We start from the raw sequence: 19,926 nt of genomic DNA, 5'->3' as shown, positions 1-19,926 counted from the left end.
ATATGAGTGTGTTGGAGGAGGGGATACTTTCTGCAACATCTTAATCCGCTTCTCTCTTTTGCATTTAGGTATATTTATACTCCATATTCAACTTAAGAAACTTGTTTGCCAGGGACTGTGTATGGGGTTTGGGAGAGCAATAATTAGATGAGCAAAACTGTAAGAAGGAGGGAAGGCAGAGAGGGAGGGAGGGAGAGAGGGTCAGTAGCCTATGCTCAGGACCCTATACCAGAGTGTCTCATATGTGTTTCCAGGGGAAAACTTACCCTTTACCCTGGATACCTAGAGGCAGAGGTTCTCCTCCAGTAAATGAGTAACTGTAATGCCTAATAACCTGGAAGTCCACTGCCTTCAATAAAACATGATGAGCGAAGCTGGCTGAGCAGTCCTTGGGTAGTCGTTGCCAGAGAACACAGATAACAGCCATGAAATGATATGAAATGACTTGGAGCCAGGTGGATGATCAGATGTCCTAGGAGAGGCAGATTTGTTTTAGAATTTCTGCAGACGGGGCAGTGCACCTGGTTACACACCTGGGGGGACATGTGTACCAAAACCACATACTCTTACAAATCTTACAGAACTCTTCACTCTTCCACAATGTGAAATGAATCCAAATTTCTTACTTAAACTTAAACAAAAACAAGTACTCAGACTTTAAAAATCATTGATTTCTTCCAAAATATCCATTTAAAGATTGACTTCTTGTATAAGTTTCTAAAAGAACTGCCACTGTGTTATGAGAATAAGTAAGATGGTACGTAAAGAATAGACCAAGGTCCAGAAATAGAGATATTACTCTCATGTGAGGCTAGTATCATCGTAGAGGCTAGAATTTGCTTCACAAAAGAAACTTTCTCTTTCTTGTAATAGTATTTCCCCACTGATAATGTTTTAAAGCCAGAGGGCTCGAGAAGACCATTGGTCACTAGAGGAGTTTCACTGAACGAGACAGAACAAGAGGGCCGATGCAGGGGGTGGCTGAAGCTGTTCATTGTTTTTCTTGGGAAACTGATAATGATAATTGGGAAGACTGGGGAAGGTAGCAACTTAAGGCTGAACCAGTTAAGCGGTCATCAAAGAAACTTTGGCTTTTTTAAATCTGTGAAATCTCAACTTAAGACTTCAAATTCCTGGTTTCTATTCTTTTTTCTTCTTCCATTCTCTGCTTTAAGAGGATGCATTTATTTTTCTCTCAGTCAGTAAGGATTGGACCAATCACTTTGCTTTTCCCTATTTGGGGCAGGTGTGAGCTGACTGAACATTCTCACCTGTCGCCTCCCAATTCATTCCCCAACACCGAAGTGGCTTTTTAAAAGTCATCCCCATGCCCCTCCCTCCAGCCCCCTTGCTTTACAGCTGTCAGCCTTCCTATGCCATTTTAAATAAAATCCTCTCTCTTGGCCTTGCCTTAAGAAGCTGGACACACTGTGGTTTGTCTTCTCTGTCCTCATCTGTGGCCACTTTCCCGCCTTCATTGTACTCCAACCACACAGGCCTGAATTCCTTCTTCAACTGCCCCAAGCCCTTGCCTCTCTCGGGAATTTTGTTCTGGGTTTTCCCTCTGCTTGAGCTTCTCTTCCACAGCTCTGGGTGTTGCTGCCTCTTCATCAAACTTCAGATCTCTGCTCAGATGTCATCTTCTCTGATATTCCTTCCTCAACAAACCTATCTAAAACAACCTCTCTCAATACCTCACCTTCCCCACTGTGGGACCTATCTGGCTGTTATTATTGTGGGATATATATATATATATCATGCACAGTTGTTGTTTCCACACCTCACTGAAATGTAAGTTTTATTCCAGCAGCCATCCTATGACATCATGCTTCCGAGCTAAGGTAATTCCTGGTGGAAGGTACTTAGTAAGATGTGTGGAGTGAATGAATGAATTTCAGCTTCTACACTGCCCTGTAAATTGCTGGGAATGAGGGAAAACATCATAGGATGGTCTGTAGGGCAGCTATCCGTAAAGAGTGTGGTAAACTTCTTTGAGAGGAGCATTGTTTGCCTAAGAAAAAGTAGAGAGAGGGATAGTAATTGTAATTATATTGGTAGCTAACTACTGGCTAGGCACCGTGGTTACCTTTACATACATTTGCTCACTTACCTGTAGTAAGTGTTAACTCAGAGAGTAAAATAGGCTCCTTAGATAGCAATTATACTGCTCAGCAAAAGGCAGCTGTCCCTTGGGTGGACTCTGGAGGGGCAGGTCACAGTCCGCACAGCCACAGTCTGCACGCCTTCTGCATTCTGCATGGCAGGAAACACTGGCAGCATGATTAACATTTTCTCTTCCTGAATAGAGAAGGAAGAATGCTAAAGCTTGCAAATGTGAAAAGGACCAATGCCCACAGTTAATAGATTTATTGTGGAGCGCCAGCAAGACACAGCTTTTGTGCTGCTTTGTTTGACCTCCCTTCAACCTTTCTGTTTTCTTTGTAATAGGTCAGTTCGGCTCCTCCGTGGCCTCATACTTCCTGTTCTTGAGGTGGATGTATGGCGTAAACATGGTCCTCTTCATCTTGACATTCAGCCTCATCATGTTGCCAGAGGTGAGCTCTGACTTCCAGTTTACAAAACGTGCTGAAAACAGTGTCTCATATGATCACTCTTCTAGAGAAGCTTTTATGTCTTCTTTAAGAGTGACATGATTAACTGGCTGCATTCACCTCTTAGAGTCAGGATTTGTAACAAAGTTAACCTTCGAGATGATGCCAGGAGCCCAGGTCCTAATCCAAGGAGGGGGGTGAGCCTCCTGAAATCATACCCAAAATGTTGTGTAGATGTTTACATGTGCATTTTTCTGTAGAAAGGTTCATGGCTTCTATGAAGTTCCCAAGGTGGTGCCTGTGCCCAAATGTTAAGAAACATTGTTCAAGAGAAAGGCTGTGGCATCTTGTGAGCTGTATTTATTTTGCCAAGTTTGTTTTAAAAGAAATGCTTCTTAATGGAACTCCAAGCATCCAGCTTTTCTATACAGAGGAAACACAAAATGAGCAATTTTTTTCCAGATATGAAGTAAGATAACTGCCCCCCCCACACACACACATGATGGGTTTAGGGTAGATAGGATGGGATCTTTTAGGATTAAAGTCAGAAAGCAAAACAGGATGAGAGTCCAGATTGAAGAAGACAGCAAAGCCCTGAGCTAATGTGGGGAAGGGTTAGCTAAGGCCAAAAAGCCAGACAGAGGTTGGACTTTCACCTACATGAAGTTAAATGACTCTGACCTCTTTGGATGCTCACCATACAAAAGTAGGGTTAGGTTTTATTTAACCTACAAAGGGCCTTTTCAGGTACCAGTATTTCAAAGCCAATTTATTCAATACAGCATTGTTAACAGCCAAAATTTGGTGTTTGGAGTGACTTTTTATCATCATAGCTTCAAATCGGTGTCGGTTCCTGTACCAAGTTTCCCTGTTAGTGTGACAACAGTGCCTCACATTCACACAGACGTATGAGCTTTCATAGCACAAAATATTTTCACTTCTTTACTTATACCTACCGGGCCTCACGAACAAATTTATGAGGTAGACTGTAGAAAAGTACCCCCTCCCTAATTTAAAACATGTGGAAACTGAGTCACATAGTGCTTATGTGACTTAGCTAATGTCTCAAAGTGAATTTTGTTTTTGTTTTGTTTTTAATTACATTGATCTAGGACTAGGACTTATGATTCTGTCTTTTGTTCCAAGATTCTACACTCCCATCCACTAGTTTTACAATCCCTGAGATAATTCTGGGACTTCTAAGGCTGTCTGGCTCATCGAAGACAGCAGACCTAGATCAGAAGTCCTGTATAGTTAATTTCCCAAGTGAACGCTCTTTCAGGCAGTGCAGCTGAATGTGTGTATTGCATCTGTTTCAAATTAATTCCAGCTTTGGTTTTGCTCATTTCTCTAAGGAGGCCTGAAACTCCTCCATCCGTCACCGGCTACTGTGACACTGCTTAGTGTCAGAGACAGGTATACATGAAGTTGTATCAGTGGCTTTTACTGTTTTCCTCACACCATGCTGCCTTCATGTGGAGGGAGTGAAAGGCTGTCGCTAATTCATCTGAACGATATGAAATTACAGGATGGAGCAAAATTGTTTTTGATTGGAGGTATTCTGAGAGCTAGGAAGCGCACTGGCTTTGGATGATTTTTATAGGTTGTGTGAGATGCTGATGGGCATCCTGTTTCCTGGGCAATGATTGCTAACTCCAGCAAAGGAACAGAAGAGGATGGACACCCTGTGTGCTAACTTTGCAGAACCACCAGCGGCCGGGGCTGGTCATCTCCTGGCTATAGGTCCAAGGCTATTTTTCTCACGGCCTGTACCCAGCAGCCTCACACAGCATCCCCCTGAGGAACATGCCCTTCTGCCCCAAGCTCCTGTGTCTCTGGGCAAGCCTGAGACCTTAATCCCCTTTGACCTCTGTGCCTCCAAACTTGGTATTGCGACAGTACCTGTAGAACCCACTTTCTAGGCTGTTCAGACCAGGAAGCCAGAGGGGCCGCGGGGCTGCGGTGGAAGACTGCGCAGCTTGTGCAGAGGAGTGAGCAGGGGCTGATTTCCCACCCTTGCCCAGTCAGGCTCTATACCCAGGCTCAAACTGCATTCCTCCTCTGCCGCCAGCTCTGGGATAGGGATGTTTCCATCTCCCGGAAGAAGCAACATCTGCTTGGCAAGCCCTGGGGCTAGAGAGGTGCTTTCCCAGTTCTCACCAAGGCCCCTTCCTGTGACCTCGGCTTGCCGACCACTTCGCTGCACCATTCTCCCCTAATGTGCTTCTCTCCTAATTTGGTAGCAAAAATTCAGGACAGCACCCCCGAATTAGTAATGAAGCAGACCCCATAATCAGGGTGCAAGTATTCCCTCCTTGTAGACACTCTGAAATTGCATGATTGATTTTCTTGAGTTCTCTCTTCCTTGGCATGAGGGAGAGAATTTCCCTCCACCCTCACCCCTATGGGGTACTCTCATAGGAAAATGTGGGTAGGCTGGTTTTGTTGAACACTATAGTGCCCCAGAAGGCTACCTCTCTTCTTTCCAAACTTCCTCTAAATCAGAGCAGTTTGGAGGTGATGGCGGTAGTGGAATTCCTCAGCAAGCCTTCTGGAGAACGTGGCTGGCCCAACTGCTGGGGGTCAACTGAGCTCAGGGTGCAGGGTCCCTGGCACTTCCTTTGTTCTAAACTCTGGAGTTAGTAGTCGATTCCCAGAAAATGAGACCCCACATGGATACCCACAGAATGTCCATGAAAAAGTTTCAAAAGTGCTTTTAAACAAAACCATTGCGATCACATGTATGGCTCAGACTTTGTTTCCAGTTGTTCATTGCTTTCTTTGCTTCTCCATATAGTACCTTTGGGGTTTGCCATATGGCAGTTTACCTAGGAAAACAGTTCCCAGAGCTGAAGAGGCATCTGCAGCGAACTTTGGTGTATTGTACGATTTCAATGTAAGTGTCCTCATACAACTGTGTTGGTGGGAGAACGGGATTTTTCCTTATTTTATTTTATTCTGCAACCCTGTGGCTTTCTCTGCCAGGGATGGGTGAATGTCCCTGCCCCCTGTTTAAAGAAGAAAAAAAGAAAGAAATATATTTATATATATATATGTATTATATATAAATGTGTACCTGTGACTAGGCTATAAGAATATGATAATATGATTAAATGGGAATGTAGACTACTAAATTGAAGCTGAACTCAGAGTTCAAAGGCTCGAAGCAAATATTCTTATCTCTGGCTCTGGAAAAGAACAAAGAAAGAGTTTGCAAATGTGCTTTTGGGAAATCTTGTTGAATTCTTAGGGAATTAAAACTTTTACACTTCCTATTAATTCCATCGCTTCCTAAACAAGGCTCCTATTTAGTATTACTCGATAGCACAAAATAAAGCTAAATGTTGAAAACTAAAAAATACTAAATTCTAACCTCTAAATAATACTAAAATGAGTATTACTCCATTATAGTATTAAAATGAGCATTACTCTTTGAACTCCCCTCGTGGGGATTATTACTATGGCAGAGACTTGTTCCTGGCCATTGAAAAATCATTTTGGAATATGATTCAAGTATGTGACAATAATGCAATTCTACACATACTTTTTTTTTTTTATTTCAGCATATTATGGGGATACAGATGTTTAGGTTATGTATGTTGCCCTTGCCTCCCCACTCCCCCGCCAAGTCCAAGTTTCAAGTGTACCCATCCCTTGGATGGTGCGCATTGCACTCTTTTACACATACTTTTTAAAATAGTGACCAGATTAGTGAAGTTTGGAAGCATATGAGTGAGAAAGTACAAAGGTAGAGATTGGGGAATTAATAGTTCAAGGACTTTTTAGAGGACAGTGAATGGGAATAAAATTGTATGTGGATTGCCCAATCTGTAAGAGAGCTACTAAGGGGTGAACAAGGGCATCTGAGGGGAAAATTTAGGGGGAAGCAAAGGAAAATGTTTGGATGACAACTGGGCTCCCCAAGATTGTATTCCTGCCCTTGACAGCTTTCTCAGCTCTCTCATGTTCAGTTTGATGAAATACTATTTATTGGTGGGTAGAGGAATACAGAAACTAGAGCATCCTATGATATTTATTTCTGGGCCTGCCTGAAAACAATCCTAAGGCAATGAGATTATTTTAAAAGGTCAAGAAAGTATAAGAAAGCCATTAAACTGATATTGTTCACTTTCTGCATACTATAATCCCCTGTTTATTTGGCATGCATCATTGCTGGGTTAGCAGTGGTAATAGCTCTATTTCTTCAATGCCTGCATCATGCAGTAAACTGCGAGTGGTAAGGAAGGCCCCTCGTCTCACAGCCCCCTTCATTGTGGGTATTTTTTTCTGAGACTAAGCTTCAGGATCTCCTCATACGTGAAATGAGGAAAATCATCGTATCTGCCTCACAGAGCATTAAGTGAGGTAATGCATAAAAGGGTAGACAGCAAAGTGTATGGCACATAATATGGGTTGAGTATCCCTTATCCAAATTCTTGGGACCAAAAGTGTTTCAGATTTCAGATTTTTGTGGATTTTGGAATATTTACATAATGAGATATCCTAGAGGTGGGATCCAAATCTAAACACAAAATTCATTTATGTTTAATATACACCTTGTACAAATAGCCTGAAGGTAATTTTATACTATATTTTACATAACTTTGTTCATGAAACAAAGTTTTGACTGTGTTTTGACTGCAACTCATCACATGGGGTGAGACGTGGAATTTTTCACTTGTGGGATCATGTTGGGGCTCAAAAAATTTCGGATTTTGGAGCATTGAAGACTTTGGATTTTTTGATTAGGGATGCTCAATCTGTAAATATTCCTTCATAAAGGAACTGTAACTTGAAGAAAGACAAATAGCTATTAGGAGACAGAATTAGGTACAGGAATGATGGTATTATTAGGCAAGGCCATGTATGTGGATAGCGACAAGACAATGAAAGGACTTTTATTATATTAAATAAATAAATAAACAAATGAATAAAGGTATTCTGACCTTAATGAGGAGTCATTGAAAAATTTAGGGAAAGAAAATGATAAGATTACGTAGTTGTTATTAAACTGTTCAGTGAATAGAATTTGCAGAGAAAATATTGCTGCTTTAGGGAATTTTACACAATGTATGAGTTTTATGACTTTTGTAGTTTGAAGAGCTTTGTCTCTGTTTTTTGCACTGATTTTTATTCTAAATATGACAGAGGAAGATAGGTTGATCCATGTTAGGGACATTTTGCTTTTCAGTTTTTGTAAGAAGAAGGAATTTAGTCCATCCTGCAATAACCAAAAAATTGAGCATAGTCTCTACACTGGGGTCAAAATAATTTCACAAGTACATCAATAAGAGAGAGTGCAGGACCTTTAATTATAAAACTCAAGATAATAACAAGAAAAGATATGTACAAAACTTAATTTAAAATATAGGAGATTTTATTTCACAGAAAGAATCCAGAAGAATAAAGTCAAACAGTCACTAGTAACAAGACATCATTGATTCAAACGAGATGCTGTCTTGAACTGGATGTGATCCCCTTTGTGGTAGAGGGGGAGAGGCTGCCTGAGCGCAGACTGTCTTGAGTAGCTGTGTACATGGAAGAAATCAGACGCCAAAGACAGCTGTGAACTGTCCCCTTAAGAACTTCAATGGAATGGGTAAAGAGTTCTTCTTTAGCACATTAAAATTGGATACAATAAGAAAAGAATATAAAGAAGGGAAAATAAAATCTAGTTGAATTCAAGGATCTGAATGCCTTATATCAGGCAACTAGAAGAGAGACTCTAAATTTCCACTTATAGTGCTTTTATTTTTATCATCATTTTTGCTAATCTTATCAAAATCAATGTTAATTAAGGACCTACATGGGCAGGCACTATTCTTGGTGCTCTCATATTTCATTTGGTTATGAATATAATTCTATTCATTTTCTGTTCAGTTTCCATCAGGAAAAGGGAAATAACAGATACCTCAACAGGGAGAAGTTAATATAAGAAATTTGTTAAACAGGCATTGGGGGAGTATAAAAACAAAAGGGGACACTGAGGTAACATAGAAACAGTAACAAGGCAGAATGCAGTTTCACTCCTATGGCTGGGAGAACAAAAAGAGGAGGTTGAGGTTGTTAGGATCTAGGGGCTTGGAGGAAGGGCCCTGCAGGGCCCCAGACCTCTAACCAAGGTGTGTGATGAGGCTGGTTTGGAGTGTGCTCTCCTAGGCTGGAAATGGAATCAAATACTGTTGTCAGAGTGAAGAGGCATTGTTGGAACCATGCTCTCAGGAAAGAGCAAATCCCTTCTCTCACTTCTGCTTCTAGTGCCTCCTATTGGAAGAACTTACAGGGAGTCATTTTCAAAGGAGAAAAGGAATTCTCCAAGTCTCATTTCCAGCATCACAAAGCTGAAGCAGGTTAATAACTGTCATATTATTCTATTGATATTATAATCTAATCCTCACTCTAGTCTAGTAAGGTGGTCTTCACCATCCCTAATTTACAGATGGGGAGACTGAAGTTGGTGGGATTTGATAATTTCTCCCAAGTTCCATGGATGATAAATGGTGTGTCTGGGATTCTCATCCAGTCTGTCTGACATCTCTGTCTGACTCTGAAGCCTAGAACAAGCTGCTTCTACATAGGCTGCCAGGAGCCCGTGAGTTGACTACAATTTGAAATTGAGAATTCACAAAAATAAAACATTTTTAGCAATAAAAGTGCCCTTAGACACCTTCCATCCCACACCCCACATTGTAAAGTCAGGGAAATTTTGAGTTGCAGAAGCATGTTCAGGTCGTGTGGCTAACAAGAGGCTCCTAATTTAGTGTTCTCTCCATGTCCTGTAGTCTGTCAGTGATTTTCCTGCTGTGATTTCCAGCAGCATTATCACTATTCCTGAAACATTGACTGACCCTGTTTAATGCTGTATCTACTTCCCAAGGGGAGAAGGAGTTGAAGGAATTGGGTACCATTTTCATCTTTCATAATAAACTCGTAATTCCTAAATCAGCTTCTCAGATAAAATGACAATTTCCATGTTTCTTCTTATCTGAATTTTTAAAATCATTTATATATGATTTATGATTTATTAAAATATTTATAAAGGAAAAGAATACTTTGAAAATTATTTTTTTGCTTTGGTTGGTCAGCAATGTTCTGTTTTTGGTTTTTTTATTAATAATTATTTTTTGAAATAGACAAATAAAAATTGTATATATTGGCTGAGTTCTTTACTTGATCCTCTGAACAATGACCTCATAGAGGTGCCCACTCTGTATTATGAGATGATGTAAGTAGACAGCCTAGAATTCCATCTATCATGGTACCACAGAGGAAGTGTTGATGAAATGTCTTTAAATTCCATGAAAAATCACAATTCTGACTTCCAAAGAGCCCAGAAATGCCAGTAGGAGAAGACATGCTTCAGGCAAAGGGCAGAGATGACTGTGATAGCTGAGCAGTCTAATTGGGCCATGGGTTGATTTGTTTCCTCTAAGGAGGTTAATGTGTCAGCTTAGCTAAACATCCCGTATAGAGGCTGGTGAAGAGAAGCAGAAACAGATTAAACGTCTGTATTTATGGAACACTGTAAAATAGATGCAAGCATGACCTCTTACAGTAGAGGAGCCTATTGGAGGGGAACCGTCAGAAAACTGGTGGGGTGAAGATGGGGGAGGTTGTGAGGAGCTACTAATCTCCTGAGCTTCATTTGGGAAATTTGGAATGTCCTCTCCATCCCCATGAAAGCTCAGTAATCTGTCACTTATAAGCATGTATCACAACTCATCCAAATTCTTTATAATAAATGGTAGAAAAGTACCACCTGAAATGTGCAAGGTCTACTACTTGTATGGCTTCTCAAAGTCACAATTTGCTATTTACAAAACACCATATTTTTGATACTTTTATTGAGTGCCTAGTGATGGGTCTTAATGATTAGGAGAGAAATCTATTTTATTAAAATAGTAAGAAATAGGGAGATTATCTATTATGTATGCTATGAATCAAATTGGCAGGAATGGTATCATGTGAATTAGTAGAATTAGAAGAATGACTTTAAGACAGTGAGAAGAGGATGTCTCCATTAGCAAGGTACTTGGAGGCACAAGGGTGACGTAGGAATGATGAACAGTAAGAAATTGTACAGCTGTGATATTCTCGTAAGAAGAAAGAGGGAACTAAGGTGAAATTCGGAAGGAGCTTCAGCTGATATCAGATGGTGAGATCATATGGGGAAAGATTTGAGTTGTGAATAAAGAGAAATGCGTTCAGCTTTCCAGCTTGAGGGCATTTTGTACACTGCTGACTGATAAATGGTGAGTCTACTTTGTCCCCCCTTTTCTGCTGGTCTTGGTAGATGTAGGAGGTTGGGACAGGAGGGGAGAGTTAACACTTATGTCTTAAGTGACGTATATATTAAATTTATTGTTATAACAACTCTTCGAAATGGAGCATATCACCCCAGACTATTCCTTCTGCCCTGCCCACTTCTCATCTGTATCCTGGAAGTCTATATTCAAAGGAGACAGGTCAGAGACATTCTGAATATTATTAAACAGGAGTTTAGTTGTTTATTTAATCAAAATTGACAGATCCTTTAAGTAATAATCTCCCAAAATAAGGGTGCCTCCTCTGGAACATACCTCGGTTCTCTTAAATTCCTTCATCTCTTATTGCACAGGCCACGTGTAGGGAAGATATTTTTGTGATTCACACATGGAATAACACATCTTTTCTTTTACGAGTATTTCAGTAGTTCAAATGAATCTTTATTTTCAGGGAGCCCTTTTAAAGGGGTGAGTCATCGCAGGTTTCCTCCTGAGAAGTAGACAGCAAAACAATATTAAGTGCAGGAGATATTGGAGGGGGGGATGCCTGTGCAGGATAAAGGTGAGAGCCTTGGGATGGCCATGCAGGCCTGATACCTGTGAAAGGAGCGAGGGAGGGAGGGATTTAGGAAGAGGCTCAGATCACAGCACGGTTCTAAAAAATGTCTTGGCCAGGCTAATGGTGAGTCTCTAAACAAAGTATGTCCATTGGAGAAGTTCCATATTGGTCCACTATAACCCAGCTCTAGTATTTCCCATTGTATTTGGTTACACAGGTATGCTAAGTACAGCTCAGGGTGTGTGTGACCTCAACTTGAAAACATTATGATCCACTCTGGTGGAGCCAAAGGGGTGGCTGCTGGAGCCTGTCTGGAGGAGATCTGAGCGGCACATCTCTATGGCTTCTGCAGGGTCTGTTGACCCTGAAAATGTGACTGGGATCCTCCACTCTAGATCAGAACTGCTGCTGTTGCTGTTAGTTTCAACATATTTTCAACACAGCCAGCGTGATCTCTTTGCCACAGCCATTGTCTGTGTCTAGCCCAGCACTGAGTCAGTAGAGACTGAACTCCTAGATCAGAAATAATTCTTTTTGGGACTTGACCCCCAAGGCAGACTATAAAGCTTCTTGGGGACAAATCCAGGCTTTTTAGTTTTCAAGCCTGGAGACTGTCTCTTCCTTTAGGAGCAGAAATCATAAGATTGGAAGGGCAGAGAATCCTCTCACCTATATATGTAATGAGATTCCTCTGACAACTTTGCCGGATAGGGGCAGAGTGTCGCTCAGGCATGTGACACCAGGATTGTCAGTATCTACTGGCTGTCTATCTCTAGTTGCTACATTTGCTTCACTTCCTCAAGGTCTGGAGCAGTTCCCTTTGGTTCAATAAGCTCCTTAAGTTTAATTAAAAGAAGAGGCATCACGTATTCTGTTCTAGGTCCTAGATTCTTTCTCTTGCTTTGTAAACTTCTTAATTTGTTCCTCTTGGATGTCTTTATGACACAACCATAGATTGTGATAAGAGAGATTCCTGGGTCTACTTTTAGCTTTCTTGGTATCCTAAACTTGGGAATTGATTTCTTAGAGTTTGAAGTCCTATCAGTGCCTTCTTTGCTATAGCAACAATTCCATTTTCATCCGTTCCGTCAGGCTTCCCCTGGCCAAACCAAAGATGAACTTTCTTTTTGTAATTATTTGGGATGCATATGGTACTAATGCCATACATACAATTGAAAACTGTATTCTTTCTTTGGATATGATTACAGAAACAAGTCTTCTTTTCATTAATGTAGTGAACATTTATTGAGCATTTTCCAGATGCCAGACATTAAGTAAAGGTGAGCAAAACACAAGGTCTCTGCCCTCAGGAGCATAAAATCTACTGAAGCTGTCAAACAACTACAAAAATAAATGCAATTGCAAATGTGCCAAGTGCTATGAAAGGAAGCTATATCATGTTAATAAAACTAATGGCAGGGGACCTGACATGGTTTAAGGCTTAAGGGAAGGAGACAGATAATAGCAAAATTTTTTTCTGCAAAAGTAACATTTGAATTCGGTTCTGTAGAGTTAAGTACAAGCTCCCAGTTTGAGTGAAAGGAGAGTTATTCTTGGTAGTGAGAACAGCAAGTGCACAGACCCTGTGGGGAGGAGAGACTGCCTTATCAAGGGAATGAGTAAAGGCCAGTGAAACTAGAGCTCAGAGTGTGAAGGGAAAGCAGGCACACATGGTGTTGGAGATACAGGAGGGAATCAAACCATGTGGGATCCTCCAAGATCTAGACCATGATAATTACTTTTTTCTCAGAATAGTTGAAAGTAATTTAAGTGGGTGGTGAGTGGGTAGTGATATTATCAGATTTGGATTTTGAAAAGATCAACAGATTGGGGAAGGGCAAGATGAATGTCAGGAGACCAAGGAGGAATCTATCACCATGGCGAGGTTAGAGACTACGATTGCTCAGAAGAGCTGAATTTACCTGGGAGAAATTTGCTGTATCTAAATATTGGCTGCCAAATTAATAAATTAAAGGCTGAGCCATTGAGTTGGATTAGAACTTTATAATTTATTAAATTTTAGTCTATAATTGATACACATAGCATCAAATCATGAATGTAATACATCTGCTATGACCAATCGACTACTTAAATCTACGAATATTTGAAAGCAATTCAGTAAAAACTCTGTCCTACGTGCTAGCATCATAAGTCTCCAATAGACATCATTTGTTTGTAAGTTGTACTTGGAATTAATTACATTCATGAATCTTAAATATTTGGAACAAAATATCTGCTGCTCATATGGGATTGAAAATTCCTGAACTCAATTCATTTTTTTCCAAGTAGTTGCAATATAATCTCTATATTTTTAAAATTTTTATTTGTTGAAAAATTCCTTTTTAAATAGATAATGTTAAGGTATTTCCCAGCACAGGGTGTATCCAGATGACCACACACATCTCATTTCATGTATGAATTCACAAAGCTTCTCTCTGCATGACTTTAAAGAACCAGAGGCAGATTTATAAGTTCAGAAGTCAACTGGCCAACAAAATCCCTTAATATAGTGCTTTTAATCTTCACCTTGTGAAATGAAAGAAGACTATTTTTTTCTATGTGGAAAAAAATTCATACACAGCAGCTCATTTTATAGCACTAAGTCTGTCTCATTTTCTAAGAATTTTAGGCAATTAGATGGTAGAAAAAATTAGAGTTTTTCGAGCTTTAGTGTCTCTCAAACACTTCTGTGTTATTTTGATTCATTAAATCTCAACATAAGATTATTATCATCATGTTACTGTCTTGAATGATTTACTCTATTTTATTAAAAAGGATAGTAGAAAGCAGAATAGAAAAGTAAGTTTATGTGACAATCTGAAGGAGCTTAATCTAACCAAGGTTTGCTAATGATCACCAGAAGCAATTTCTTTGTTCATTCATTCAATCATTCCACGAACATAAATTGAATCTCAGATGCTGAGAATACAAAGACAGCTAATATATATTCCCTGCCTGTAGGGACCTTCTGATCTAATTGGATGTGCAAACAATCGCCAAACAAAGTGACAATCTCAAGCTAATATTTAGTGGATATATGTCTTAGGCACATGGAGGCATAACGGAGGGAGGGTTCCATGTTTGGGTTTACTGGAATTCAGTTTACCTGACTCCCTGACAGAACCCAGTAAACAGTAACTATTTCCCCTATGAGTTCTGAATAATTTGTTTGAAAAGGAGAAGCAGATGGGCAAAATTTCCACATTCATTACTGTAATAGAAGCCAAATTGGGGGACCAATCTGGGACCCTTAGCCAAATGGTCTTGCTAATATGAAACCCCAAACTAGGCCAGTTTTCCCTGGGGACAGCTTGTTTCCTAGAGGAAGAAAATTATGTTTGAGCTGGTCCAGCCCAGTTAATTAATTCCGGATTTACCAAGCAGAGAAGTCACTACACCTCCCCTGGAGTGGAGTAAAGGGACAGAGGAGGGCTGAGGAGTATCACCCTAGTGGGGCTCTGTGCCCCAGAAGGAAATACCAAGAGAAAGGAATTAGCATTCATTTTCCCCATAACAACCGGCTCTGGTTGAGAGGTCAGTAAAGTCTTTAGAGAGATATCTTGAACTAGTTTTTTAAAAATTTTATTTTAATGTATTTAGGGGGTACACATTGAATTCCATTACACACACACACTCACAGACACACACACACACACACACACACACACACACACACACACACACACACACATATATATAGTATAGCAAAGGAGTCTGGGCTTTTGGTGTACCCATCCCCCAAGTAGTGTACATTGTACCCCATAGGTAATTTTTCATCTCTCATCCCTTCCTACCCTCCCCCTTTGTGAATCTCTAATGTCCATTTTACCACTCTGCATGCCCTTGTATAGCCATAGTTTAGCTCCCACTTATAAGTGAGAACACACAGCATTTATTTTTGTATTCCTGAGTTACTTCACTTAGGATAATGGCCTCCAGTTCTATCTAAGTTGCTGCAAAAGACATTATTTCATTCTTTCTTATAGGTGAGTTGTACTCCATGGTGTGTGTGTGTGTCTATACACTCCATTTTCTTTATCTATTCATCAGTCGATGGGCACTTAGGTTGATTCCACGTATTTGCAACTGTGAATTGTACTGTGATAAACACATGAGTGCAGGTATCTTTTTGGTATAATGATTTCTTTTCCTCTGGGTAGAGACCCAGTAGTGGGATTGCAGAATCGAATGGTAGATCTACTTCTAGTTCTTTGAGAATTCTCTATACTGGTCTCCATAGAGATTGTACTAATTTACATTGTCACCAACCGTGTAGAAGTGTTCCCTTGTCACCACATCCACACCAACATCTACTGTTTTTTGACTTTTTAATAATTCCCATTCTAAGTAGACTAAGAGGGTATTTCATTGTGGTTTTAATTTGCGTTTCTTTGATAATTAGTGATGTTGAGCATTTTTTCATATGCTTGTTGCCCATTTGTATATCTTCCTTTGAAAAATGTCTTTTCATGTCTTTTGCCCACTTTTTAATGGGGTTTGTTTTTTTCTAGCTGAGCTGTTTGAGTTCCTTATAGATTCTGAGTATTAGTCCTTTGTCAGACACATAGTTTGTGAACATTTTCTCCCATTCTGTAGGTTATGCATTTACCCTTTTGATTATTTCTTTCACTGTGAAGAAACATTTCATTTTAATCAAGTCTCATCTGTCCATTTTTGTTTTTGTTGCATTTGTTTTGGGGTCCTAGTCATAAATTCCTTTCCTAGGCCAATGTCCAGAAGGGTTTTTCCTAGGTTTTCTTCTAAGATTTTTATTGTTTTATGTTTTACATTTAAGTCTTTAATCCATCTTGAGTTCATTTTTGTATATGGTGAGAGATACAGATCCAGTTTCTTGAATTAGTTTTAAGCAGTAGGAATAGATTAGACTCTGGAATCAGGAGAGCAATTGGGAGTAGCATTCTAAGCAGAGAGTATTCCAAGGTCTCAGTGTCGCATATGTTAGCGAGGCAGAAGCTATAGCACTCAGCACGTGACTGGATGTGGGCTATGGTGAAAATGGGAAGACAATGAAAATATCCAGGTTTCTAGTTGGGGTGACTGGGGGAAGCTGGTGGTGCCATTCCCTGAGATGGAAGGAAGAAGCAGGTTTGGGGAACTTTTTTGAATGTGCTATGTTCATGCTTCCTAGGGAACATCCAAGTGGAGTGAGATGTGTAATGACATTGGGCGTGGGATCTAGAATTCCCACCATTAGTGTCAGGGCTGGGCCATGACACAAAGGCAAATAAAGTTACTTTTTACAGAAGCCAGCAGCATTAAAAATGTAGCACAACTTAGGGGGGAGGGAGGGCAAGGGTAACATACGTAACCTAAACATCTGTACCCCCATAATATGCTGAAATTAAAAAAAACATGTAGCACAGCATGATGAAAATAACTCAGTCATGGGATTCAGATAGACATGGGTTTGAATCCTGCCACATACTGGCTGTGAACTATTAGACAGCCACCCTGAAACTTTAATTGTCATCTGTGTACAATAGTAGTATTAACACCTACCCACCAGGCTAGTATAACAAATAAATGAGACTATGTATATAAAGTATTAGCACAATCCCTGACGCATGGTAGGTATTTAACAAATGTTCTTTTCTTTAAATTCCTACTCAGGGTACTTAGCTTATGAAAATTCTTGTTTGTTGAGGGACAAGGAAACAAGAAGAAAGAGCTTGTATCCACAGTCAAAAAGGAAAAAGTGGGCAGCAGCGATGTCCCCTGTCTAAAAGGAGGCAGGAGGACGTGGGCAGCAATACATGGATGGGCACAAAAGAAACTGTCTCCTTCACAGCTCTTTGAAGGGCAGAAGTCACTGTTTATAGCCCTGACATAGCTTTACTCCCTCTACTGAAAATGGAACGATATGCTAAGGCTCAGCCCAGCCTCCTCTTTGTAATCTACACACTCCCTGTTAAGAACATATAGAATCAGTTTCGTGTCTCTGAATCTAGGTTGGAGCAAAAGGAAAGGAGACTGAGAGGTGAGCAAAGCATTAGGCAGAGGCCCAGTGGGTCTGGTTGGAGAGAAGAAGAATGGCCACGGGCTGGTCTCAGTGTGTTGCCTGTAAGAGCCGGGTTGGCTGCTGTTCTTGTGAAGTGAGCTGAAGCTTGTTTGGGCTGTCATTAGTCTTTTCACTCCTTGTTTCCTTCCTGTGTCCCACTCTATTCTGTGTTAAGGGAGATTCCCCATCTTTCATCCACACTTGAAACCTTCCTTAATACTAAGGTATAAATGACCAATAATAGCTCAGAGAAAAGTAAACCATATCCCAACACGACTCCTGTGTTACTTCCTCCCCTTCACATACCCTCAGAAGACATGCTTCATAAATTACATCTTCCTTTTCCACTAGTTTTGATTTCACAATTTTTAAAAAATAATTGTCTGACAGTTACAACAAATTTAAAAAAAAAAGTTGCTAAGGATGATGGAGCTCATTCACCATCCTAGGGATAGCCTATTGTCTTTCACAGTGAATATTTATTTCTAATTATGGGAAACATACAAAGGATGAAGTTCTAACAATTTCAGGTGAAAAATACTTATGAAAGGGATATTTTGCATGCAGAACTCTTTTGGGGTCTTCTGTAATCCAGTCTCCTAATGCATCTTTGTAGAATACTTGGCAAATTATAAGTTCTCAGTAAATGTAAGTTAGGTAAATAAATGCATGAATTGATTCCTAGTGACCATATAACCAAAACATTCTCTTTCTTGTGGAAATGTATCAGCAACTATGCACTAGACCCCCTGCAACATTTGAACAGAAGTTACAGTCTTAGTAGATGATATGCAAGCATGGAACCCCACAGTTGGAAAGGAATTTTCTGTGCTCATTGGAAACTTGGCTCTGGCTGTGGTTTCTCTGTCACAGATTTTGGGGTGGGAGAGTGCTCCCACAGGGAAAGCAGCATGCGCTGACATGGAAACTGAATAGAACCTTGGCTAGGCTAGGAGTCATTGCTATTTTAGTCCCTTCCAGATGTCTACTGCTGTAGTTTCAAGGGAAGGAGAAAGACGTGTGGAGTGTGGCATGCCCACTGGGTGAAAGAGGAGGGGTGTTCCCTTTCTAAGCTTTTCAAATCATATTTAAAGCCACCTCTCAATATGCTACTAAGATGGATTGGATACAGCTTTTTAAAACTGTTCTCTTTAATAACACCCCTTTCATTTACACTTGATTACATATGTAGCAAATAGGCAAACTGAAGAAACATTTGTGAAATAATCAGGATTCTCCCCACCCCCCGAAACAGAACCCTTCCCCCGCTTTGGTTGTGATCTAATATTTATGAAGTGCCAGCCATTGAACATATGTTGAATGGTACATATGCCAGATGAGCTAACTGCCCCAGTAGCTATTGTACTAACCTAACAAGCTCACCAGATGCTTGTTATATATCCACTTTCTCCTTTCATGTTACTTTTGGGGTATCTTTTAATCCCAATATTGTCATTATGAATTAGACAAAGACATCATGTTGTAATATTTATGGATGTGGAGATGAGGCCTTCTGGAATCTTTCCAAAAAGGATGTCTGGTGTCCTTTCCAAGAGGACCTGGCACCATCAGGGACCAATCCAGGGGTATGGATCAGAGTCCATGCTGGGTTCCTAGGGGTTCTGGTTTCTTTCTTTTACTGGGAAGGTATGGCCCTAGCATGACACAAGACTTGGGAGTTGAAGAAAACACAGGAGAAGTATATAGCACAGTGGTTAAGTATAAAGGGTATGAATTACACCCCATTTAAGTTCAGACTCTGTCACTTACTAGCTATGTGAACCTGGACAAGTTATATAACCTCTCTAAGACTCAGTTTCTTCATCTGTAAAATAGGCATAGGGACAGTAGCTATTGAATCTCTGGGGTGTGTGGTGACTGGGGAGATCACAGTGAATAATACTTTCTCAAATGTCAAACCACGTTGTGAGTTAACCAGAAATAAAATAAAGGGTAGGTCAGGTAGAGGTCAACATGTCATCTTTATTATTGTTCAAGCTGACATTAGAGAATGTAGCATCTCTTTATGGACAAGCAGGCTTCACAGCCAGACCCTTCTGCCAGGACAGACCTCCCCTTGCAGGAGCAGAGCAGAGCACGTGCTTTCTTGACAGGAGGAAGAGAGGTCTGCATTTCTTTGTCCATGCTCTACTGTCAATTTAGTTTCTCCTCTCTGGGGCTAGAGTGAGGCACTGGAGGGCAGCGGGGAGTGTTACATTTATGGGTCTTTTTCACATGGAAGGAAACATCAAAAGTGGGGGAAATGATCATCCCTAGAAGTAGCAACTTCATAGGGTTCTCGTGAGGATTCTGTGAGATGAAATAAGGTTTTCGACAAGTGCTAAATGTTCAACGAAATGTATGCACTGATATTACATATTGCTGCAACCATTATAACTGAGTGTCAGCACTGTGGCAAGGAATGGGGTAAGGAAAAACCAGGGACTTTGGAAAATGATATGTATTGTCCCATGGGGAAAAAAAAATAGACAGTTCAGGATACAACCTTTAAATCAAAGAGTTTAAAGTGTC

The 19,926-nt window shown here is 40.3% G+C and overlaps 1 protein-coding gene across 1 annotated transcript in view; it reads left to right on the top strand.

Moving 5' to 3' along the window:
* TMC1 (transmembrane channel-like 1) overlaps positions 1-19,926 on the top strand; it is a 174,130-nt gene that overhangs the window by 80,219 nt on the left and 73,985 nt on the right. The window contains exons 8-9 of the mRNA XM_012641587.1: positions 2,449-2,555; positions 5,350-5,448. Coding sequence (XP_012497041.1) covers positions 2,449-2,555; positions 5,350-5,448 — 206 coding nt within the window. The remainder of the gene's footprint in view (positions 1-2,448; positions 2,556-5,349; positions 5,449-19,926) is intronic.

Source organism: Propithecus coquereli, unplaced genomic scaffold (assembly GCF_000956105.1).
Source record: "Propithecus coquereli isolate 6110/MARCELLA unplaced genomic scaffold, Pcoq_1.0 Scaffold166, whole genome shotgun sequence".
In the NCBI taxonomy this organism is placed as follows: domain Eukaryota; kingdom Metazoa; phylum Chordata; class Mammalia; order Primates; family Indriidae; genus Propithecus; species Propithecus coquereli.
This window is presented reverse-complemented; position numbering and strand designations above follow the sequence as displayed.